Source organism: Delphinapterus leucas, chromosome 2 (assembly GCF_059928025.1).
Source record: "Delphinapterus leucas isolate spDelLeu-1000000601 "Yukka" chromosome 2, BTC_Dleu_Yukka2, whole genome shotgun sequence".
Lineage (NCBI taxonomy): Eukaryota > Metazoa > Chordata > Mammalia > Artiodactyla > Monodontidae > Delphinapterus > Delphinapterus leucas.
In genome coordinates this window covers 108088086-108112332 of record NC_143130.1, presented here as the reverse complement: position 1 = coordinate 108112332, position 24247 = coordinate 108088086, and the positions used below count along the sequence as shown (strand labels likewise).

Here is a 24247-nt window from a genome sequence, read left to right as displayed (position 1 = left end):
ACTATTTATTTTACTTTATTTAAAAATATTTATTTACTTTGGCTGCATGCAGAATCTCTTAGTTGCAGCATGCAGACTTCTTAGTTGAGGCATGCATACTTCTTAGTTGTGGCATGCGGACTCTTAGTTGAGGCATGCATGTGGGATCTAGTTCCCTGACCAGGGATCGAACCCGGGCTCCCTGCATTGGGAGCATGGAGTCCTACCCACTGGATCACCAGGGAAGTCTCCCCAAACTATTAATACAATAAGGTATCACCTCACTTCAATCAGAATGGCCATGATTAAAAAGTCTACAAACAATAAATGCTGGAGAGGGTGTAGAGAAAAGGGAACCCTCCTACACTGTTGGTGGGAATGTAAATTGGCATAGCCATAATGGAAAAAAGTATGAAGGTTCCTTAAAAAGCTAAAAATAGGGACTTCCCTGCTGGCTCAGTGGTTAAGAATCCGCCTGCCAATGCAGGGGACACAGGTTTGATCCCTGGTCCAGGAAGATCCCACATGCCTCAGAACAACTAAGCCCCACAGAACAACTAAGCCACATGCCACAGAACAACTAAGTTGTGCGCCACAACTACTGAGCTTGCACTCTAGAGCCCGTGAGCCACAACTACTGAAGCCCGTGCGCCTAGAGTCCGTGCTCCACAACAAGAGAAGCCACCGCAATGAGAAGCCCGCACACCACAACGAAGAGTAGCCCCCACTCACCACAACTAGAGAAAGCCCGCGCGCAGCACGGAAGACCCAACGCAGCCAAAAATAAATTAAAAAAACTAACTAAAAATAGAGCTACCTATGATCCAGCAATCCTGCTCCTGGGCATATATCTGGAAAAGACGAAAACTCTAATTTGAAAAGACATGTGCACCCCAATGTTCATAGCAGCATTATTTGCAACAGGCAAGATGTGGAAGCAACCTAAGTGTCCATCAACAGAGGAATGGATAAAGAAGATGTGGTACATATATACAATGGAATACTACTCAGCCATAAAAAAGAACAAAATAATCCTTTTGCAGCAACATGGATGGACCTAGAGATTATCATACTAAGTGAAGTCAGACCGAGAAAGACAAATATTATATGATACCACTTATATGTAGAACCTAAAAAAGAACACAAATGAACTTATTTACAAAACAGGAACAGACTCACAAACATAGGAAAAAAACTTACGGTTACCAAAGGGGAAAAGGAAGGGAGGGATAAATTAGGAATATGGGGTTAACAGATACACACCACTATATATAAAATAGATAACCAATAAGGACATACTGTATAGCACAAGGAGCTATATTCAATATCTTGTAATAACCTATGATGGAAGGAATCTGGAAAAATATATAACTGAACCACTTTGCTATACATTTGAAAGTAACACAATATTGTAAGTCAACTATAGTCTAATTAAAAAAAAAAAAAGACTCAGCTCTTATTGCAGCCAAGCTGACCCTATTTTATTTTGTTCCTTCAATCTGGGAACTCTTGAGAGGTTCTTGTTTTTTCCATTAGTGCCTGAAACTTAGCTCAGCAAATGTTTGTCAGAGGAATGTGCAATTGCCCTAAATTTACCACCACAGAATATCAAGGCTGAACGGGATTTCAAAATCTAGTCCAAGACTTGCCTTTACAGATGAGAAAACAGAGGCCCATATGGACTGTTTGTTCCAGACCACACAGCTCCTTAGTGGCAGCCTGGTTGGGAACTCTGCTCTTTTGAATTCCAGTGTTCCCAATCCCTATTCCATGGTGCTTGGCTAAATTGGTCTCTACATGATACTTACAAATTGTTTCGATCACTGTACATATATTGTCAGTGTTCACAAGTGTTCACGCTGGGGCACAAATATGATAAAGTGGGGGCACCTGCCCTTAAGGTGCTTAGGACCTAGTTTAAGAGATAAAGGACACAGTAATTTGCTCATTCATCTGTCCATTCATTCAACAAGTATTTATTACATGCCTACCATGTGCCAGGCACTACTCTAGACACTGGAGATATAGCAATGAACAAAACAAGTCCCTGTTCTCATGGAATAGGGACGGAGTGACGATAAACAAGTAGACAAATAGAAATGTGTGAAGTGGTAATCAGTGCTATGAAGAAAAATGAGGCAGCATAAGAGAATAGAGAATAGTGAGGGCTGCTATTTGGGTTGGGTGCTCAGGGAAGCCCTCTCTGAAGAGAGGGGGCAAGTCACGTGCTTACCTGAAGGAAGAGTGTTTTAGTCAAAAGAACCAGCAAGTGCAAAGGTCCTGAGGCAGAAATGTCTGGTGGGTTCAGGGGGCCTGGAGCAAAGTAACTGAGGAGAAGAATAGCAAGGGGTGCGGTTAGAAAGGAGAATGGGGCCATATCACCTTGAAGGCCATTGTAAGGATTTGGGCTCTTACCCTGAGTGAATTGAAAGCCAACGGAGGATTTCAAGCAGAGGAATGACATGATAAGATTTATGTGTTAAGAGGATCTCTTCTGTGTTGAGAATGGGCTGAAGGTGGACAAGAGTGGAAGCAGAAAAGATGTGGAAGGAAGCAGAAAGAAGAGGTGTGAGAGATGATGGTGTTTGAACCAGTCTTGGTTAGGGAAGCAGAGTCAGATTCTGGATAGATTTTGAAGGAAGGAATGATAGGATTTGCTGATGGGTTGGATGTGGGGTGTAACAGAAAATGAAGTGAAGGTCCAGGAGGGATTTCAGCAGGGCCCGTGCACACTCAGTACCCAATTTCCTCACTGCCTATGCAGATGCCTGTTGGGGCTCCTGGCTTCTCAGGATGACAATGAGGAAGGGCCAAGGAGGCAGAAAGGCTCAAAAGCAGTGAAGTTTGTCAGGTGAGACAGCAAGAAGTTCCTCAAGAATCTAGACATCCAGATTTGATCATGTCAGTGAGCCACTCAAAGCTTATAAAAGTGACATGACAGGAAGGAGCTGGTCTGGGAGGCTACCTCTCCGCCAATTTGGTGTCATGTACGGGAAGCGGGAAGCTGGAGGCTGTGGTAGTCGGGTTAAGCGGTGAACTAGTCTGGTGGAGATCAGTGTAGGATGAGGTAGGATGACCGGTGGCCTTGTGAAGAAGAACTACCAGTTTGGGAGCAAGATAAACGTGGGGCAAGGGAGAGTGGTGTTGGTGGATTTGGACCCCTGGGATCCCAGCAGACAGAGTGCTGGTGATGTGGCAGTCTAGGCCATGTTGTCTGTCGTGGTGCTCAGGTAGAGTGAGGAGACCTGTTTGGGAGCAGCCTTCAGTTGGGGTGACAGTGCCCCAGGTACCGGGAGAAGAGGCACCAGGGCATGGTCTGCCCAGGGCACAGGAGGCTCAGCCACTCTTCCCTCTGATTTCCTCCCCTGCCAGGCCCCAGGGCCTCCATCTCATCATTTCAGGTCTGTTCATTGAGACCTCCAGGCCAGAGTCCAACCCTAGGCTGAATCGGAGCCCTCTAGCCAAGGACTGTGGACACCGGATTTCCCTTATGAAGGTGGCTACAGTGGCCATAGGCTCAGTGCCCCTCTTTCTGGCTGACCCCAACCCTCTCCCTAATCCTGGTTGCCTAGAGGGTACAGAGAGCCAGGCCCAGAACCTGAAGCTTCCTAGCCCAGACAGCTTGCTAGCCCGAACCTGTGGCTGGAGGAGAGGAAAGAGGCCCAGAGATGCCAGCAGGAAGAGAACCCGAGTGCCCTGCCCTCAGGTTACATCCCCATCATCTCTCTGTGACCCTGCTGCCTTCTTCTCTCAACAAGTCCGATGCTGATTCCTTTTCAATAAAATTTTATTTTCAATCCTTAGTGAAGATCTAAGAAGAAAATATAAAGTGCTAGGTTTTAGGGTTGCGGGCAGAGGGAAAGGCCCCCTGAGTTCGCGCCATCTGTACTTGCCCAGTTCAGTTCCTCAAGAGATGAAAGAGGGTATATCTCAAAATTAAAAAAAAAAAAAGTCATCCTTGAGTTCCCCACCATCCAGGGTCTATGAGGAGTTCAAGGACTAAATCACCACAGACGACCAATGAGAATGATCACCATGGGAGGCAGGTCGAGAGCGTGGAGGAAGAGGCTCTCTCAAAGCAGATGGGTGGAACAGAGAGAGGAAAAGGAGGCTGGGTCCTCCAGGCTCTGCACCAGGGACAGGATGGCTGCCTGATCCTCTGGAGTCTTCTCCAGTAAATGTCGGGCAAAGGCCTGCTCCATCTGCACGAAGAGGTCGGGAGAGGGGGTTGTGAGCACGGCAGGCAGGGACGGACACTACGCCCAGGGGCTCTTTCCCCGGGAGGCCCTCTTCCTCCTCAACACCCCACTCCCATGCGGGCAGGCTGTTCTTGCCCTATCCCGACTCACCTGCACTGTGATAAGACTCTGTGGGGTGTGGTTGGGGCCAGGGCTCTCCTCCCAGAAATTCAGTGTCACCTGGAACTCGGGTGCGGGGCCCAGGCCCTGGAAGTACCTGGCCAGGTCTGAGAGAAAAGGTCAAGATTTGGGAGAGAAGACAGAGGGTCTCAGGCAGGGAGGGATTGGGGAGGATCCCATAATGGAGAAAGAGGGGTGGCAGTGGGGCCACTCAGAGACCAAGGCCAGAGCAGGAGCCTCGGGGTGGTGAGGCCGTTGCCTGGTGCCAGGGGAAATGTTAGGAACTGAGCTGCTACCCGCCTGTGGACAAATAGGGAAAGGGGCCCCCTTTTAGAGGTAGCCAGTCATCACACAACCTGAAACCTGGGGGAGCTGGGGGAGCTTAAGAGTCCTCTCGGCAGCAGCCCTGGCTGCTAACACAGTTGTGCCACACCTCTGTTGCCTGCTCACAGCCTCCCTGCACTAAGGCACCCTGTGGCCCTGGGTCCCCTATACTCCGGGCCCCCACTCCCGAAGTCCAATTGACAGTGGAGTGGAGGCAGGAAGTGGGATTCCAAGCGTGGATGGGAGAGGGGCAAGCTGAGGGGCGGCTGAGCGGTGGGCGAGGGCACGTGATGCACACAGCTCTCGCGAATGTGTGAGTGGTCGCTGGGCAGGTGTGTCCGGTGGGGGGTGCCACGAGGCGCAGCTTCCCATGATTACTGTACGCTCCCGTGTGGTGGTGCTCCCGAGGCGTGACAGCCTCGTGCTGGGCTTACCTGGTCCTCATCTTCCACGGCCTTGGCTGGGGAAGGGGGGCTGCCAGGGCTGAGCACTGCACGAGTGCAGGGGCCGTGCCTGGGCTGTGACGGGGGATGTGCTGGAGGGAGCGCAGGGTGGTGGCCGGGCCCACGGAGGGGGAACAGAGGTGGGGGAAGGGGCTCAGGGGCTCGGCGGGAGCAGCCTCACCTCTGCAGAAATAGGCGGTTCTGAAGAGCTCCACGCACTCGTTGCTGGGCAGCAGGTGCGGGCCTGGACCAGGTGGAGCCTGGGGCGCGCTCCAGGAGATGGGGATGGGGCAAAGGCGCTGCACAAAGAGGCCTCGGGAGTTGCTGGCCACCAGGACCCCTCTCTTGAGCTGGCTCAGCAAGCGCTGGGTGGGCTCTCGCGGGCCGGGTTTGGGAAATATCACCTGCTCCATGCCGCACTGGGAGCCCGAGGGCTCAGCCACGAGGCGGCAGTCCAGGCTCTGCACCTGGGCCTCACCCACCACGCGCCCCTCGTAGATGAAGGTGAGCAGCAGGGAGTAGTCTGTGGGCGGAGAAGGCCAGCTGCACCGGCGCCCTCCCCAGGGGCTGCCTGGCCAGCAAGGGGCTCTGGAGAAATGAAGAGGGCTTCCTGCAAACCCAGCAGCCTCATTTTGCTGGCGAGCAACGTGAGGCTCAGAGAGAGAAACCAGGTAAGGGCTGGCGAGGACCGAGCAGGCCGCAAGGTGGGGGCGGCAGCCGCACCTTCTAAGGATAGAGAAGGCGCCCTCCCTCCTCATCCTCACCGCCAACCCTCGGCAGCCCAGAGGGCTTCCCATCATACTTTCCCGTCACTCAGGAGAAGAGCTAATACACAGACTCTCACTGAGGCCTTAATGGCCAGGGCCTTACAGTTTACAAGAGGGTCCCAGAGATCAGTCCTCTACTTAACCCACAGAATCAATGTCTCAAAGTGGATTTCCAGGGAACACAGTGTGTAGGGGGTATTTTTGAGAAGTGAGCTGTTTGGAGTGGTGGCAGGTGCACTGCCTAGAAACCAGTGCCTCTGAGTAAGGTGGCCCCGGTTTGCTGCAAGCCCTGACAGATTAGATAACACATACGTAGCCATAGGAGGACAAGGGAGGACGGGGGCAGGGGTGACTCAGAAACGCCAAGTACCTGAACCTGGAGGGGGCAGAAGCTCTGGGGACACCAGATCTCCTTGGAGAGGGGCCTCAGCTGTGTCCCTACCTGGGGGGGAGGCAGAGGCACTGGTCATTCAGAGTGGACTGGGGAGTCCAAGGGCCAGAGGCTGTGGCATGGAGGATAACACAGGAGGCAGGGCACTTGGTACCTTCCTGAGGCTCAGGGCTGTTGCTGCTGCTCCCGGAGTCTGAATAGGCTGTTCCCCCACTGGTCTCCACCAGCTCCTACAGACACAGTTTCTATCGTTGGCCCATCTCTCCCCCAGTTACTGTTCTGCCCTCAGGCCCGCCCGGTTCCCTCCCCAGCTCTCACATTTTTGAGGGGGTCCTGGAGCAAGGAGGGGCTGAGTATGCAGTTCTTCGTGGTAACCTCGTCCTCCTTCCTCTCACAGGACACAGAACTGTGGTGTCGCTTTGATGGTGATTTCTGGGTCCCTGGCTGAGCTGTGGAACGTTGAGAGGGAGAGGAAGGTCAGAGCCTTAAGTGGGCACAGAGGGAAGGGGAGAGGTAGGAGGCAGTGAAAGGATGGGCAGGACTGGCAGGGAACCTGCTCCCCAAGGACAGGGCAGAACTCTGACCGAGGGGCCTGGAGGGAGGCCACCACCCTCCCAGGAGGCGCAGGGCTCCATCCTTCCTCCCCAGGCTGCTGATTCTAGGAGTGGCAGGGCAAAGGGACACCCACCGGGGAGGGTTCCAGGTGGCAGCAGCCGGTACACCTTGTAGGGCTCAGCCCCATCCCTGTGGCCATTCTCAGGAACCTCCTGGAACTCAGAACTCTTGTTCAGAGCACAGCGCAGACGAGTCTTCCAGATAGCAGGGCCTTCCGAGTCCCCCTCCTTGTACTTTCCCTTAAATATCGCCCAGGCCTAGGACACAGCAGAAGTAAAGAAGAGGCAGCATGCTGTGGACCGCAGATCCTTTACCAAGGCTGGCTTCACGGATGTGTGGCCTGAGCACTCACACAGAAGAGCCTATGCTAGGTTTATGCTCAGCTATTGCCACCTTGAGATCCTTACTAAGGTTTGCATTTTCATCTTGCATGGGGCTCTGACAAGTACGTAACGTAGCTGGTTCTACCCTGCAACCTCCCCTTTATCTGAAACCCAGGTGGATGCAACCGCTTGAGGGTGACAGTGCCAGTGTATATTCCATCCCTCCCTCCAAGGGGCTGGTTTCCGGGCCTTTCACCTTGAAGAAGGCGGCATCCTGATCCTCCCGGAAGTCCTGCTTGCCTGCGTGCTTCCAGGGAATCCGGAACATGGTCTTGGCCGCATCTTCCCAGCACACTCCTGGGAACTGCCCGCTCTCCACCTGCTCCACCACCCAGTTCCGGAGCTTCCGGGTGCAACGTGTCCTGCCTGATGCCATCCTGGGGATAAAAGCAGCAGGAAGTGTCAGGGGAACTGATACTTTGGGAAGAGTGAGATCCTGGCCCTTGGGGTTGGATTCCGGCAAGGGCCCCCAGAGATCTCATCCATCTTTTTGCCTCTATAGATATAATCTCAAACTTCTGAGGCTGAATTGTTTCATTTCTGCCGTCACTAGCGATGACGAAAAATACTTTCTTTTTAACATCCCAAGCTGTGGCATCTAGAAGGGAACCTTAGGCATTGGTCTTAATTTTAAGGTTTTTCAGGAATCTATTGTTCCCCTGGTGTCCTGCTCCTGGTGAGAGGCCCTGTCTGGATCCCCAAGTATTTACAGACACAGTGGCTGCTTGTGAGATGCCTCTTCAACCCTCTTCACTCACCACCCCCACAACCTATCCTTCGATGCCCCCCAACCTTCCCCCCCCTCCCCCCCCCCCGCCTAGTCCCAGGGGTAGGTGGGGCAGGGAGCTGGGGGCAGGGGCAGAGCTGTGGGCGGGCAGAAGTGGGCAGGACCAGGAGGCAAGAAAACAATCAGGGGAGAGCAGCAGAGTCTTCTTCCCCAAAGCCGGTAGCAGGTGCCCCTGTCCTTTGCCTAGAGGGCTTGGGACACCGGCCTCCCCATCAGTCTTTCACTCTCGCCAAATTCCAGCTCCCTGGCTCACAGGCCTTCTGTCTATTCCTCAGTCTAGCAGAGGGGTCCCCAGGAGCCTCTACCCACCACCTCCAATCTAGCCGGGCCTTCCCACCTAGACCCAGGCTGACACCTATTTTTGGTTAATCTTACCTGAGCTGCTCTGCAGGCTGTCCCAGGGCTCAGCCGACCTCAGCTCAGCTCCTGGCTAGGCAGCTCCTGGATCTCTCCGCCCCTTTCTACAGTCCCCACCCTAAGTTTCAGTTCTCCTCCAGGGAGGTTCTTTTCCCCGAAATCACGTGGTCTCCGAGTTGCAGGGTAACTGGTTACCACCAGGGGGAAGCAGCATCTGAGAATCTTATCGTAGGAATCCTGCGGTCAGAGTCTGGAGGAGGGACCCTACTGCCTCAGGCTCATTCTCCTTCCTCCCTCAATATACTCCTTGCTTGTATCAGACCACCTCTATGACACTGCTGCTTCCCCAGGGAGGCCGCAGTGTCCCGGAGTCTGGCCTGGGGCCTCTGGATAGCTCTGTACCGCTTGTGCATCTGTGTTCCCCCACGATGCCTGCTTGGTACCTACTAGGTCACCCCCAAATATCAGCTGAATTCAATGAAAGAAGAAAGGATGCAGGGAAAGAGGAAGCCCAGGCCAGGTGGCTGGATGGGGAGGGCTGCCCTTGGCCTCCCACAGCGTCAATTCCTTCTGCCTGAGTCCAGAGAGGGTCAGGTGGCAGGCGGCAGGGGGCCTTTAGCAAAGCTCTATTCACACACACCCCTTTCCCTGGTGCCCCCAGATGGTGGGGTCAGGAAGGAAGAAGGACCACCAAGAAGCCTGGGCAAGGAAATGCCTCTTTATTGGTGCTGGAGGTGTTCCCGGGGAGTCAGATCACGGGACCTTCACTGGGACCCTTGCCCTCAGCTACTTCCTCCTGCGGGGGATACTCTGTCCCAAGGGCACCTCTTCTATCAGCTTCTGTAGAAGGAGAGAGAAGATGATGATACTGGAAGCCTGGGGCTCAGACACAGTCTGGACAGGGGACTTCTAGAGAGTGGGGTCAGAGGTGAGGCTGGGGGAGGCTTTACCTGTAACAAGCGGGCGTGGTAGGTGGCGGCATCCTCCCCAGGCAGCGGCTGGGGGCGCACATGCAGGTAGCGCTCGGCAGCCGTCTCCAGCTCCTCCACCTCATACAGGCTGGCTGGGTCCAGTGAGTGGGCATTGATGAGGCTCACAAGGTACTCTTTGTAGTGCGCCCTGGGGAGATGAGAGGGTGGAATATTTGTTCTTCTGAAGTTTGGCTGATATCAACTGAGTGTGTCCAGCACTGTGCTGGGCACTAGCATACTCAGATGAACAAGACCAACACCCCTCGCCAGTTGCTCTTGTGGGCCCTTGCCAACCTGTGCACACCACCTTTCTGTGCCCTCGCCTAGAGAGGCCCCTCCCTCCCACTTCTTGCAGGACCTACTGCTTGCAGAGACCCACTCTTCTGCCCAGGCACACCCCCAGTGCTCCTGTGCCCCCGACGCCATGCTCCACGCCCTGCCTGGCACTCACTGGCAGAGGCCGGCATAGCCAGCAGGAGTCTCCTTGCCGCAGGCTTCGTCCCGGAACCCGTTGGGAACTTCCTTCTGCTCCATCACTCGGCAGCCACCTAGGGGTAAGGGAAGGAAGGGTCCCTTTGTCCGGAGGGGGCCACTGACCACAAAGGCCCAGGAGAACTAGGATATGGATGGAGGCACGGGAGGCAGCCTCTAGGGAGGGGACTGAGGACAGGAGCCCCTGCTCTAACAGCTGTGCCAGAGACGCCACGGTGCAGACCACTTCCGACACAGAAGCAGGGACCTTGCTGTCCCTGCTTTTAGCCAAGCTGACTTCTGGCCCGTATAATCATATACTCCCTTGAGACAGCTCTTTTGGTTGTGATTTAGCTCTTGCGAGGTTAGCTTATTCTGTGAAGGTCTTACTCTACGCAGGTGGTAAGAAGTGGGGCAGATTAGAATCATATATAACATCTTTCTGTTGCCCTCATGGAACCTAAAACAGTGCAACTAGTAAGTCTTTAATTAAATAGTCATTGAGTTAACTAATGAATCACTATCCTTTGGGAATGGGAGAATAAAATTAGCATCGAGGTGCCAGGCGCTTGAATGTGGCCTTACATAAAACAGCTTGGCTGCAAGGTGGATATGGTCCCCACTTTACAGAGGAAGAAACAAGCCTGGGGAGGCTGAGTCACCAAAGAGCACAACAAGCAAGCACAGGATGGGCCTGCGTCCTGGTCCAACCCCAGACCCAAGCCTTGCCTTCATCCATCACACAGGGGGAGCCCACCCAGCCCCTCCTCTTGCCTTCTCCCAGGCCCGACACTCACCTCCAGGCACTGCCCGGGCCCCCGCTGGGGGCTCTGTGTTGAACATGACGTTATTGTCCTGAGGAGGGCAGAAGGATGGGCGTTAGCTTCCCGTGGTGCCAGCCTGCTGGATTTCTCGGCATCCAGGCCTTTCCCTTCCTGCCACCCTGTGCCCTGCCTCCTCTCCTGGGTGACTGGCAAACCAGCCAGGCTGGCCGCCCCTGACCTGAAGCAGCTTCTGGAGCCGAGGAGCCGTCCAGTCCCGCAGGTAGAAGAGGCAGTCGCGGGGGTGGTGGCCGTGCAGGGACTTCTTCACCCTGCAGTTAGGGTCTGGACATTTCTGGCGGAAACCCAGATGGGAGAGGGGAAGTTGGAGACTGTTGGGGTCCTGGCCGCTCAGGAACCCCTGCGTGAGGGGTGTAGGGGTGGGGGAGATGAGACATCGGAGGGTCTGGAGCAAGCAGAAGGGGGGAGGACAGAGAGGTGCTCTACCCCCACTGTTCCCCTCTTCCCCTGGGCTGCTCCTCAACGGCCTCCACCCCTCCCTCCCGATGGCAGCCCCACCCCACTAGCCCTTCCATCCCGTTCTCTGCGCTCACATTCTTGGCGTAAAAGGCATTGTAGCAGCCACTGCAGAACTGGTGGCGGCACTGGGTGCAGTGAAAGTGCATGCAGCCTCCTCGGGCCAGTGCGTACGAGAACTTGCACTTGGGGCAGTCTGCAAGGGACAGCAGGTCAGGGTTCGGGCTGCCACTGTTCCTCAGGCCCTCAGGAAGAGAGCTGCTGGCAATGAGAGATTACTGGGCAAACAGGCAACCTTACCTATGCCATTTTCCTGAAGGTACATCGCCAAGCCCTGGGCCTGGTACTCCGGGTCATTGGTGCGTTTCCAGTTCTGGAAATCTTCACAGCTCCGACCTCGGTGCTGCTCCTCCCACTGCCAGAAGGAAATGAGCTTCCCATGAAAGCTCTATCCTAGGCCCTTCTTGCTGGCCCCTCCACTCAGATCCAGCGGTCCCTGGCTTAGTGTATGGCACTGCCATCCACCATTTGCTCAAATCCCAAACCGAGGGGCCAGCCTTGGTTCTCTCATCTCTTCACACCCGAAACATTCACCAGCAAGTCTTGTTTCCACCACCCAAGCCTAGCTCAACCCTGTCCTTTTCTTCATCCCTACTCTGACCACCTTTACTCTGGGCCAGGTCAGGTCTCGTCTCGATTCCTAGTCTCTATGCCTCCACTCCTGCTCCCCTATGGTTCAGCCTCCACCTTGCAGCCAGTGTGCCTTTGAACATGTAACCAACTGCACTGGGAGTGTTCTAGCTTGGAGGTTTGGTGGTAAGGTCGCAGGTGTTCATTTTATTATGGTGTTTTATATGACAGATGCAGGGACTTCCCTGGTGGCAGAGTAGTTAAGGATCCGCCTGCCAATGCAGGGGACATGGGTTCAAGCCCTGGTCCAGGAAGATCCCACATGCTGCAGAGCAACTAAGCCCGTGTGCCACAACTACTGAGCCTGCGCTCTAGAGCCCGCGAGCCACAACTACTGAGCCCATGTGCCACAACTACTGAAGCCCACGCGCCTAGAGCCCATGCTCCGCAACAAGAGAAGCCACCACGATGAGAAGTCCGCATGCGGCAACGAAGAGTAGCCCCTGCTCACCTCAACTAGAGAAAGCCCGCACGCAGCAACAAAGACCCAACACAGCCAACAATAAGTAAATAAATTAATTAAAATAAGTCAAAAAAAAAGACAGATGCAACTTTTTGGTATCAAATATTAAACTTTCTAAAGGTAAATGAGAGAGCATCACCCCTTGCTCAGTCTTAGAATGAAAGGCCGATCCCTTGCTGGACTGGCCTCACGGCCTCTCCTGACCTGGCAGCTAGCTCCTCTCCGACCGCCAGCCGCTCTCACCCTTGCTCTTGAGGCTCCAGCCACACAACACTTTTTCTGACTTTGGCCTTTCCATGTGTTGTTCTTTCTCTTCCAAACACTCTTTGCATAGTTGGCTTCTTCTTAACTTTCATGCCTGAGCTTAAATCCAGCCGTTTTAGAGAAGACTTGTCTAACCTCTCGATCCTGTGTACTAGGTAGGTCCATCCTGTTATTCCTAACCTCAGATTCCTATTTGTTTTCTTCGTAGAACTCACAGCGATGTATAATTCTGCTCTCTCTCCTTCCCTCACCCCTCCTCCCTCCCTCCCTGGCTAGCCTGTAACTCTTTGAGCCCAGAGCTCATGTCTGTTCTGTTCTCCAGCACACCCCGCGTCTAACAGTACCTGCGGTGGCTCAGCAGGTATTTCCAAAAGGGTGGATGTGCCTCACCTGGCGCTTACAGCGCACGCAGAAGGTCTGGTGACACTGCGGACATGTTGCCTCCAGCTGCTCACGCTCGTATATGAAGCCAAAGGAGCACTGTGGGTGCAAGAGCATAAAGCTGTCGGAGGCCTGACCAGGCACCACTCCCCACCCCTCCCTCCGGTCAGCAGCTCTGGGCAGGCCTCTGACCTGGGCACACCACAAGAACTTGGGATCTCGCATGAGCACGCCCTCAGTCAGCTTCTTGTGGAACAGCGCATAGGCATCTGGCTCTAGGCTCTCTCGAAGCTGGGAACAGGATGTGGAAGTGGTGGGTGGGCAAGGCTCCTGTTCAAAGCCCAGGGCACCCTGAGTCCTAGGGATTTCAGTACCTGGATATCGAGGGTGGAAAAGTAGCTGAGCAGCTGTGCATCATCGGTGAGGTCGGGGCGGCCACAGGCAGGGCACACCATGTCTGTGATGTGTTTCTCCTTCAAGGCAATGGTGAAGTGCTGGCGGAAGCAGTCGGGACAGATAGTGCACTCACAGGAGGTCAGAGCCTGCATCTGGTGGAGGGGAAGGGAAGGGAGGGAAGGGGGTAAGAAGCTACAGTTGCCAGCCGGGGGGGGGGGCAGTAGCCAGGTGTCTGCTATGAAACCAGGGTCTAATTAACAACTGGGCGGGCAACCTAAATGTCTGAAGACCTTCAGATGGAAAAAAACAGACAATGGTGAGACCTAAGGTAAACGGAAGAATGCCCTCTAAAGGCATCCACATTCAATTAAAAGCAAGCACACAATAACTGAATCACTTTGCAGTACACCTGAAACTAACACAGCATTGTAGATCAACTATACTCCAGTAGAAAATAAAAATTTTTTTAAAGTTAATTTAAAAGGGAAAAAAAAGCCGGGGGTGGGGTGGGGGGTGGTGGTGGTGGTGGATTCCCTGGTGGTCCAGTGGGTAGGACTCTGCACTTTCACTGACGAGGGCCCGGGTTCAATCCCTTGTTGGGGAACTAAGATCCTGAAAGCTGTGTGGCGTGGCCAAAAAAACAGCAAACACAAACAACATCCTTGAAATGACAAAACTATAGCAATGGAGAACAGACTAGTGGCTGCCATATGACAGGAGGAGAGAAAGAAGGTTACAACTATAAAGCGGTAGCACAAGGGGGTTGCATTGTGGTATCTTGATTGTGGTGGTGGTTACATGAATCTACATGTGGGATCAAATGGCATACAACTACACACATACACACTGAGGCACAAAATGAACAAAGCCTGCGGTCTAGCTGACATTGTACCAATATCTATTTCTTGGTCTTGATATTGCACTATGATTATACAAGATGTCACCACTGGGAGGGGGTGGATAAAGAGCACACAGGACTCTGTACTATTTTCATAACTGCCTGTGACTCTACAATTATTTTAAAATAAAGAGTAAAAACAAAAAACATACAGAGCCAGCCTAACTAAACTGGGCTGTATTTTGCCAAAGAACTGCCACTTCTGACCTAGAGTAAGTCAGAAGGGGCTCAGGAGATAAGAGGGGCCTATTCCTACCAAGTGGGTATTTGATGATCACATTAAATAATGGTAATTTTTTTGGTGTGACAGTGGTATTTGTGGTTATATTTTCAAAGAGTTTTATCTTTTAGAGATACATATTGAAATATTACAGATAAACTATCTGACATCTGAGATTTGTTTCAAAATAATCCTATGTAGGGGCTTCCCTGGTGGCGCAGTGGTTGAGAGTCTGCCTGCCGATGCAGGGGACACGGGTTCGTGCCCCGGTCCAGGAGGATCCCACATGCCGCGGAGCGGCTGGGCCCGTGAGCCATGGCCGCTGGGCCGGCGCGCCCGGAGCCTGTGCTCCGCAACGGGAGAGGCCACAACAGTGAGAGGCCCGCGTATCACAAAAAATAAAAATAAAACAAGAATCCTATGTATGTGTAGATGAAGTAAAGATTGGTCATCCATTAATAATGGCTGAAGCCTGATGATGAATACATGGTGGGGGGAGGGAGAGTGGAATCCATTATACAGTTTTCTCTACTATTGCATGTTCGAAATTTCCCATAATAGAACATTTAAAAAAAAGAGAGGGAGGTGGCCTATTCCTGCCCTCCCCTTCCCAGAAGCCTTCAGGGGCACACGGGCAACTGCAGAGCAAAAGACAAGATCAGAGACAGGGGCTGGGGTAGAGTGGGGATCCAAAGGGAACAGAGCAATTCTAAGGCCAGGGGCAGTGGGGAGGGACTTACCCGGTTGCGGGGCAGGGCCCAGCTGCACACGGCACACTCCTGGGCAAGCAAGCGGCGCAAGAAGGCCCGGTCCTGGCTCTGCCTCACAGCTTCTACCACATCCCCCAACTCATAGTTCCTGGGTGTTTCCTGCAGTAGCGCCAGCGCCAGCTCTGCCCGGCCCCAGCTGGGGAGTGCGTGGACTGCCAAAAGCCGTCTGACCAGGCTCTGCAAGGCGATTCAGGTGGAGAGGGAAGAAGTGGCTGTCAGACCGCAGAGAGCCTACCCCTCAGCCTGCCCTCAGCCCTACTAAGTGGGCTCTTCACCTCCTTCCAGCACCTGCTTATCTGGCCCGTCCCAGGAAGGGGTGGGCTCAGGACCACTGTCCCAGAGGCGCTGATGGAAGGGCTCTAGGCGCTGGCGCTGTAGCTCAGTCAGGGCTCGTGCCACGTCACCTCCATGTTGGAACAAGGCATGAAGAGACCCCTCCTCAGGCTCAAAGCCCAGGGACCGGAGCTCCTGCACCTGTGAGTTGGGAGGGGTGAGAAGGAGTGAAGAAGAATGTGAGAGGCTCTGAGATCCACAGCCCTCAATCCTGCACCCCCTCCAGCACAGCTGCTGCTACCTTCCTCCGCCGGGCCCGCACACACTCTTTCACAGCTTCATCCAGGTTGCCGTGACGATCCAGCCAGGCATTCCGGGCCTCCTGACAGGAAAAGGCACCCAGCCTCGGGTCCTGCTGTGCAGCCAGCTCAGCCACCATCTCCAGCACGTAGGGCAGCTCTGAGCGCAGCCACTGCAGGGGCACCTCGGTGCCCGAGTACTGCAGAGCTGAGAAGACCTCCTCTGGACAGGCGCCTCCGGCTTCCCCTTCCTAAGGCACAGTCCCGCCCAGACAGGGCGCCCATCAGGAAGGGCACACCCCACCCACCCTTAGCCCGAACCAAAATGCCGACAGTGCCTGAGCTGTCATGGATCACGGATCACGTGAGCAGGACACAGCATGATACCTGCCGTGGGGGAAGGGTTCAATAAGAGGCAGCTGCTGCTAACAATGACAGGTTTTGAGAACTTGCATCAATCAACTGCAGCCTCTCTCTTCCCCCACAAGCTTATCCCAGGCCCAAATCCTCACCCGGATCTTGAGCACTAGCTGGAGACCTTCCTCCCGCATCTTGTCTTGGCGCTGCTTCTCAAGGTCCCCACAGGAACTGGCCAGGGGGGCACTGAGGCGTCGTGGAGGCCCTGGTTCAGGGAGTTGCTCTTCCAAAGAGCCGGCAAGGGGCCGAGAGGTATGCTGTACTGGGATGGGGCTGCTGGTCCGGTTGCACATGGCACACACCCAGCCAGGGCCCGAGTTGCAGAAGGTACAGTGAATGCAGTACCACACTGGAGTCTGGGCAGAGGAGAGCAAAGTATCCTCCTGCTGGGAAGGCAGAAAGAATTATCCCATTGAAGGTTGGCTGAGGCTCAAGATGGAAATATAGGAAGCTGGGGGGAAGATACCGGGGAACTGAAGGAAAATAGGGGATGAAGAAGTAGAGAATGGCCTGTAGTAACAGGTGCAAATAAAGAGCTGAGAAGGCCAGGAACAGGTTACCTGAAGGGGCTGCAGGCAAACGCCGGCATCCTGAGAATCCACTACCAAGCTGGGAGGCTGAGCCAGCCGAGGTCGCTCACACATGGCACACAGCACAGCCACAGCCTTATTCTCAAAGGTGCAGCTCTGGCAGGCCCAGTGACCCCGTGCAAGCTCGGGTTCTACGCCCCCAGCTCCTTGGGGACCCTCAATCCCCAGCCCCAACCCTTTACAGCCTCGGGGCCGATCACAGGCCACACAGAGTACTGTCCAAGGTTCATTCAGCATGGCGCAGGCAGAACAGTGCCAGGGAAGACGGGCAGTTGCAGGATCAGGGGAAGAAAGAGAGCTGTCTCCCAGGGCCGGCAGGGAGGTTGACTGAGGCCGTGGTGGAGCTGAAGCAGGTAAGCTGTAATGGAAAAGCAGACACGGCCTGCTGAGGGGGTGCCTGGGACCCTTACCCATGGGCATCCCTCATTCCCTGCAGGACAACACATGGCTCTGGCCTTTGCACATGTCTGGAACACTGCCATACCCATAGCCTCTTCAACATTTAAATGACAGCCTAAAGTCCATATCTGGCTGGTAAATATCCCTAACATAGGGCCTGACCCCTATTAAGTGCTTAAAATACTACCAACTGATTGAGCTGATCCTTCTGACTAAGCTGTATCCTCCTGCTACCTATCTGCACACCCAAATAATCTATTTTGCTATGACTGCTACTTGCTTGACATGTATGTCTATGATCTCCTGGAGGGCAGTAACTGGCTGCTTGCTCTCTATGAGACAGTCTTTAGCACAGAATCCAGCACACAGTAGATACTCAAATAATTTTAAGTTCTCTCAATTTCGCTCCCACTCAGGAGAAAAGGCCTCTCACCTGGGGGTCAGGTGGGTGGCCTGGGGGGCCACAGGCAGGGTCTGGCGGAGGTGATGTGCACGGTCTGGGTGTCCATGGAAGAGGCGATCACAAGTTGGGCACAAGGCCTGTTTACAAGCTAAGCAGTGCAATGTGCCTGGGGCAGAACCACAGAGGAAGCAGGGACCAGGAATGGAGGCTGGAGAACAGGAAAAAATAGAACATCTTTCTAAAAAAGACCAGGTTACATTTGAATCTGCTGTGGAGGGGACAAATCACAGACAACTTTTCAGCATATCTTTTCAACCCAAGGAAACAATTTTAATCTATATAAAAGGAAGGTAACCAAGAAGACAGGAAATTTCCATCAGTATGATCTACTAGCACTCCCACCCCCCAACACAGGACAATAATACCTGGGGCAGAGGGTGTGGTGAGGGGGCCAGGAGCAATCTCTCTCAGTAAGGGGGCAAACTCTGAGAGCTGCAGTATCTGAGGAAAAAGGACAGGGAATGAGCAAGGGCTTGGGGACAGAGACCCACAACAGGTTCCCTTTGTTCGCCAGGCCCCAGAGCCCCATTCCTGCCTTCCTTACATCATCTTCAACCTTGTCTTTCAGCAGCTGCTCCAGTGCTTGTGGTTCTGGATGAGTATTCTGCAAACAAGGTAAGAGGAGTTCCCACCTAGAGCCCTGGAACAAGGCCCTCCCTCAAAGCCCTGGTCCCCCAACGTTCACAGGGTGAAAAGTACAGAGAGATCCTAAGTTACTGTGGGGACTATGCCTATGGTTCAGCAGCATGGGAGTCCCCACACTGGCTTTGTTGTTAGGCTGGGACTAGAGATACCTCACCTGTAGCAGCAGGCTGAGCTCTGTCCGAAGCAGCAGTACTTCCAGTGTGACTGTAGCAACTTGTTGCTCATCCGGCTCCTTCTGGCCCTCAGGGAAGCTCAACCCATCTGGCTGCTCCTCTGTGTAGCCATACAATCGCAGAACATCCCGGCCCCCCTGCCACACATTCAAACCAGTCACCGCCCAGCAGGTCCCCTTCGCAATAGGGCTGGACCTCAACCCATTCAGCACAGCCTCAGGCCCTTTCTAGTCAACCCCCAGCCCAGGCTAAGTTCCCTTCTCCCATTAGGGGCCCAAGGGCTTCACCTGAACAGCATCCACCGTACTGCGAAAGACAGGGTTATTAAACTTGACCCCGCGCCAGTACCGGGGCCGCTGAGGGCTGAGGAGGTTGCGGCCATATTTCTCCAGGATGTTCAGAGCCGTGGAGAGGGTGTTGAGGTAGTTTCGGGGCTGCGAGCAGTCAGAGAGCAGAGAGCTGTGAGCCCCGGCCCGGCCTCAGGTCCTCTGTCCTCCTCCCAACCCGGGCCGGGCCTCACCTCCCCATGAGCGTTGCAGCGGACCAGGCGTGCAGCATCCAGCTGCAGGTAGCGGGCTGCTGGCGGCAGAGAGGTGACCAGTAGCGGCCGGAGCTGCTCCAGCGAAAGCGCCTGCCCGGAATCCTTCCTCAGGGCGCTCGCCAGCTCCTCGCGGGCCGCCAGGAAGGCCCGCTCCTCCTCCTCCCCCGGCATCCTGAGACAGGAGTCAGCCCCAGCCCGCTGTCCGACGGGACCCGGCGCAGGCTGTGCGCGGTCCGAGCGCCGCCAGTAGCGCCTGGGGTCTGGCTTCGCGGCCCGACCCGGTCGGTTCGGACGCCCCGGGTCACTCACGGCACGGTCACTCTTCGGCCCCGGGCCCAACGCCAGGGTTAGCGGGAACAGGAAGTACTAGGAAAGAGGGCGGGACTGCAACCCAGATTCAGGGGAAGGGGCGGGGTCTAAACTTGAGGAAGGGCGGAGGCCAAGAAATCGGGGGCGTGGCCCAGGGTCCCAGCCAATGATAATGATAAATAATCCATGGCTCCTCCCCCAGAGCGCCTAGGCAGCAAACCCTGTTCTGGCGTTCTTCCCCTCCTTGGTCCAGGCTGGTCCCACCCCTCTCCGGATAGACCCTGGTACGGGGTTACTTTACTCCCCTCAAAGCCCTCCTCTCTATCCGGGACCCCACAGGGGAAATCCCACTCAGCTGGGGACTCAACTCTGGCCGGCCTGAGCCCCACTCAAGCCCCTTCTCCAGTCAGTCTTGAAGATAGGGCGCCCTCCGGGAGGAAGCCCCCGCGCCTTCTCCCTTCCTATCCTCTGTCCCTTCTCCCTCCTACTACTTCTCCCGCCCACTCTGATCCCTCTCTGGCCCTTCCCCGCAGTCAAGCCTTCCTGTGGGAGCCCCACCACTTAACACCCCCCTTCCCACTCTCCCACCCTTCTCACCCCAACCCTGACTGTCCTTGGACGGTTCTTTCCCCCTCTCTCTAAGCCCCTCCCCTTCTCCGAGGGACAGCCCCTGTTCAATCTCCGCCGGTCCCACTTGTCCTAGCCCCTCCCCCGGACAGCCCCTGGGTTTGTGACCGAGTCAGCACCGCCTTTTCTAGTCTCACAGGCCGAGAATGGCAGAGGGGCTCCCTACGGTTTGCGGCCTTCCAGGGGGAGGGGGAAAAGAAGGAAGGGGGTGGGGCTGAGGGGGGCGGGCCTGGACGTGGGGAGTGAAAGCGAAAGCCCAGGCGGCGAGCAGGGAGACCGGAGACCTAGCAGCAACTGGAGCAACATGGCCAAGCCTTGTGGGGTGCGCCTGAGCGGGGAAGCCCGCAAACAGGTAACGGGGGACCGGGAGGCAAGGAAGGCGCCGAGGAGCCCTCCTAAATGGAGGCCAAACTGGGTGCTCCGAGGGACCAAGGCCGTGCCAGAGAAATCTCCCAACCTCTCTAAGTGCTTTCACTTCTGCCCGGGGATTACCAGATTCTTGCCCTCCGGACAATCTCTGCACTGAGCATGGGCTTCCAGGGAAGTCTGGCTTGTGGTGGGGAAGGACTGAGCCAAGTTGGAGGGCATCCTGTTGGGGGTGGGATCTTACTCTGGACAACGGAGACCCTTAACCAACATCCGGGTACCGCTCTCTGTGCAGGTGGATGTCTTCAGGCAAAATCTTTTCCAGGAGGTAAGTCTTCTGGATTCAAGCGATTTGACCCAGAATCTTAGGCCAATACTTGAGGGTTGCAACTTCTCAGACTGATCCCCAAACCCACCCTCCATCCGCGCCTTACTTAACTTATTAAGCCTCCATCTAAGATAAGCTCTTAATTATTGATCTCTGCTTTTACCTGTACCCCTCTTAATACCTTCTGCACTTCCACCACTTCCTGTCCCCTCTTTTGGTGTGGAGGGAAAAGCCATGGCCCCAAAGCAGGAATACCACAGTTCTAACCTTGGTTCTGCTGCATCCCAGCTTGGGGAATTCCCTTCAATTTTCAGGGCTTCAGTTCCCTCATTTATAAGTACTGGAGTCAATGATTTCCAAGGGCCCTTCCAGTCCCACTTCTCAGACATCTCACTGAACGTCTTCTGTGATTCCGACCCTTGCAATGTAACCCACAGGCTGAGGAATTCCTCTACAGATTCTTACCTCAGAAAATCATATACCTGAATCAGCTCTTGCAAGTGAGTAGTGTGGCCCCCTCCTGCCCCATCCCATGGCCTCTCTCCTCTCCATCCACCCTCTCTAGCTAACAACTGGGCTCCGAATGCACAGAACAGTCGCAAATGGTGGACTGGGAACATTAGGATAGTGTGAGGCCTGAGCCTAGGTTGGGAGGCAGAGGTTGGGTGGGATGTGTGGAGGAAAGGCTCTGACTCAGGATGAGGGGAAGAGGCTGGGCAGCCCCTGACAGTGAGCTCTGTGCAGGAGGACTCCCTCAACGTGACTGACATGACTTCTCTCCGGGCCTCGCTGGACATCCCCATCCCAGACCCTCCACCCAAGGATGATGAGGTGAGGCACTCATGGTGTAGGGCTTGGGCTATAAACCCAGTGTAAGTGGCTCTCCAACCTCCATGACTTTTCTAAAGCCACTTTCCCCCTTTTTTCCTTAGATGGAAACGGATAAGCAAGAGAAGAAAGAAGGTGAGAGAGGAAGGGGTGGCTAGGAAAAGGGAAATGGCACACTGACTACTGGATGAGAAAGGGTCTAAGTCCCCTCTTTCTCACAGTCCCTAAGTGCGGCTTTCTCCCTGGGAATGAGAAGGTCCTGGCCTTGCTTGCCCTGGTTAAGCCAGAAGTCTGGACTCTCAAAGAAAAATGCATTCTGGTAAGCCTGGGAACTGGGGGACAGAGAAAACGAGCAAGGCCAGGCCCTGGTCTCCTTCAGAGATTCAATTCCTTCATTTAGGAAACTATTCCCCAAATAGGAAGCTTCCTTCTGTGCCTTGGGTTTAGATACCTTTTGTTCTCTATCACAATGATATCCCCAAATTAGACTGTGCTACATCCACCTCTATAACCTGAGAACCTACTGCTGTACCAGGTACAGAGTACAGATGCTATGATACAGTGAGTTGGTTTAAGAACTCGGGCCCTAGAGGGAGACTGCCTTGGTTCAAATCCTGACTCTATCACTTACCTAACTGGTTACTTTAAGTAAGTAACTTAGACATCCTGTGACTCAGTTTTTTCATCTGTTAAGTGGGTACAATAAGAATATATACTTTGAAACAAGCAAAAAAAAAAAAAAAGAATATATACCTTGAAAGGTTGTGGTGAAGATTAAATGAGATATATAATACATAGCACAGTGCCTGCCATATAATAAGTACTCAGTTAAATGTACCTATTATTAGGAAGTAGCAGTAATCAGAATAGAGGGTTTGTTGAATGATTCCTACATGATATCTCTTAATGTAGGTGATCACATGGATCCAGCACCTCATCCCCAAAATTGAGGATGGAAATGACTTTGGGGTGGCAATCCAGGTGAGAAAGGGTGTGTGAGGATGCTGACAGCAGGGAGAGACTTGGGGAGTAAGGGATAGGAGCTAGACAAGAACTGGGAGGAGGAGGGAGACGGTGAGTGAAGGAGGGAGGAGATGAAGGGTTGTCTTTGCTTTCCACTCTTTTGTCTCCACAGGAAAAGGTGCTGGAGAGGGTAAATGCAGTCAAGACCAAAGTGGAAGCCTTCCAGACAACCATTTCCAAGTAAGGACAGCTGGAAGGCCAGCACCGGGGTCTGCAGGGACATTTCTTTGGGACTCCCAAAGCTGGGCATGCCTATCGGATGAAGCGGTGCTTTGGGAAGGGTCTGAGGGAGTACCTCTCTCTGAACATCCATTCCTGTGGTTACTCCTCTTGCTTCTGGCAGGTACTTCTCAGAACGTGGGGATGCTGTGGCCAAGGCTTCTAAGGAGACCCACGTAGTAAGTGGACAGTCCACCAGCCTTTTAGCTGAGGCTGCTGGGGATGGGGGGTGATGAGAAAGTGGGGGATAGAGGTCCTCTATGTCTCATTCGTGACCTTCCCAATGTGGAGAATATTAAGCCCAGGAAAACTGATTTAGGCTTCAAAAACCTTGACCCCTTTCTCTGTTTGATCCTCTGGGATCCCATTTCTTGGCTGAGAAGGGGCTCATTCCTCAAGTTACCTATTCCCTGTATGAGGAAACCAGACTAATGTCCCAGCCTTCCATGGGGCTGACTCAGCTTTGCCTTCCACATCCCAGATGGATTACCGGGCCCTGGTGCACGAGCGAGACGAGGCAGCCTATGGAGAGCTCAGGGCCATGGTGCTGGACCTCAGGGCCTTCTATGTGAGTGTGGAGTAAGCCCCTAAGGGAGGTGGATGAGGGGTGCAGGGAAAAGGCCAAGAACCTGACTGTTGCCCTCTGGCCTTCTTCCAGGCTGAGCTTTACCATATTATAAGCAGCAACCTGGAGAAAATTATCAACCCAAAGGGTGAAGAGAAGCCATCTATGTACTGAGCCCAGGGTTAGAAGGGAAATAAATGACCTATACTTTGTGTGGATAACCTCTGGTGTGTGTCATTCATTCAAAGACGTTTACTGAGTGTCACCTATATCCAGACACTAAATGTGAATGAATGTGGTGATGAGAAAGGGAGGGGTGCCAGGAAGACGAAGATGAATTAAAGGTCCATCCTGTTCTTAGGAAGTCATCCTAAAGAACAGGGTGGGAACTGTTACATGCCATGACAGCCATGAAAATAACCTGTATTGGGGAATTTCACAAGATTATTTCCATCTGGAGGTGTCATGAGTGCTTCCTGGAAAAGATGGCATCTGGGCAGAGCCCTTATAGGAATAATCAGGCTTTGGACAGACTGGGGGAAAGCTCTGAGGCTGAGGTCAGGGAATGAAGAAAGGCACAACCCTTTCTTCAGCTCAGAGCACACCTGGAGGGAGAATGAGATTTCACTGGGAAAATTATGGGTAAATGGTTGGACTCCTTCTCAAGGGCTGGGAGGGTCAAAAACGCTTCCAAGGCATTAAGGCGAAGGAAATTATACTACAGGACATTATGGGAAGGATGGTTCAATAAAATTCTTTTTGACCTTTACCCTCCTCCTTCAGCCAATGCCGTCTTTATTTCTGCAGTCATTACATTGAGGAAAGCAAGGGCCAGAAAACCTGCAGTTGCGAAAGTGACACGGCTTATTAGTAAGTGACAAAGCCGCTCTAGAGTACCGATCCACTCATTCCATAGTTGGAGCCAAGCTGTCCGCTACGTACCGATATTCGAAGCT

General features: G+C 53.7%; 3 protein-coding genes across 9 annotated transcripts; 1 reads left to right on the top strand and 2 right to left on the bottom strand.

Moving 5' to 3' along the window:
• Positions 1-2212: 2212 nt before the first annotated feature.
• Positions 2213-8983, bottom strand: IRF9 (interferon regulatory factor 9). Of its 2 annotated transcripts, XM_022553466.3 has the most exons (10): positions 8423-8983; positions 7457-7637; positions 6951-7134; positions 6581-6711; positions 6417-6492; positions 6242-6313; positions 5286-5627; positions 4329-4444; positions 4014-4181; positions 2213-2306 (listed from the first exon to the last, which is right to left on the bottom strand). In XM_022553466.3, the coding sequence occupies exons 2-9, from the start codon at positions 7634-7636 to the stop codon at positions 4053-4055; spliced, it is 1230 nt and encodes a 409-aa protein (XP_022409174.2). In that variant the 5' UTR covers position 7637; positions 8423-8983; the 3' UTR covers positions 2213-2306; positions 4014-4052. The 2 variants fall into 2 exon arrangements, with proteins under 2 accessions (XP_022409174.2, XP_089763626.1); XM_089907500.1 differs by lacking the exon at positions 2213-2306 and having other exon boundaries at positions 3749-4181.
• A 118-nt stretch (positions 8984-9101) lies between these two features.
• RNF31 (ring finger protein 31) lies at positions 9102-19734 on the bottom strand. 6 transcript variants are annotated; one of them, XM_089907483.1, is made up of 21 exons: positions 19006-19734; positions 18773-18919; positions 18467-18622; positions 18212-18271; positions 18033-18108; positions 17638-17815; positions 16776-17163; positions 16311-16598; positions 15801-16049; positions 15515-15700; positions 15197-15403; positions 13317-13490; positions 13135-13233; positions 12952-13041; positions 11445-11559; positions 11222-11340; positions 10849-11028; positions 10644-10701; positions 9827-9923; positions 9355-9523; positions 9102-9272 (listed from the first exon to the last, which is right to left on the bottom strand). In XM_089907483.1, exons 1-21 carry the CDS (start codon positions 19195-19197, stop codon positions 9153-9155), a joined length of 3348 nt encoding a protein of 1115 aa, XP_089763609.1. In that variant the 5' UTR covers positions 19198-19734; the 3' UTR covers positions 9102-9152. The 6 variants fall into 6 exon arrangements, with proteins under 6 accessions (XP_089763609.1, XP_089763611.1, XP_089763608.1 ...); XM_089907485.1 differs by having other exon boundaries at positions 15801-15881; positions 16311-16601; positions 19006-19732; XM_089907482.1 differs by having other exon boundaries at positions 16311-16601; positions 19006-19731.
• A 460-nt stretch (positions 19735-20194) lies between these two features.
• PSME2 (proteasome activator subunit 2) lies at positions 20195-23512 on the top strand. The gene is made up of 11 exons (XM_022553467.2): positions 20195-20314; positions 20624-20656; positions 21094-21156; positions 21401-21487; positions 21589-21619; positions 21706-21803; positions 22397-22465; positions 22620-22687; positions 22851-22905; positions 23208-23294; positions 23385-23512. The coding sequence occupies exons 1-11, from the start codon at positions 20267-20269 to the stop codon at positions 23463-23465; spliced, it is 720 nt and encodes a 239-aa protein (XP_022409175.1). The 5' UTR covers positions 20195-20266; the 3' UTR covers positions 23466-23512.
• Positions 23513-24247: the final 735 nt, after the last annotated feature.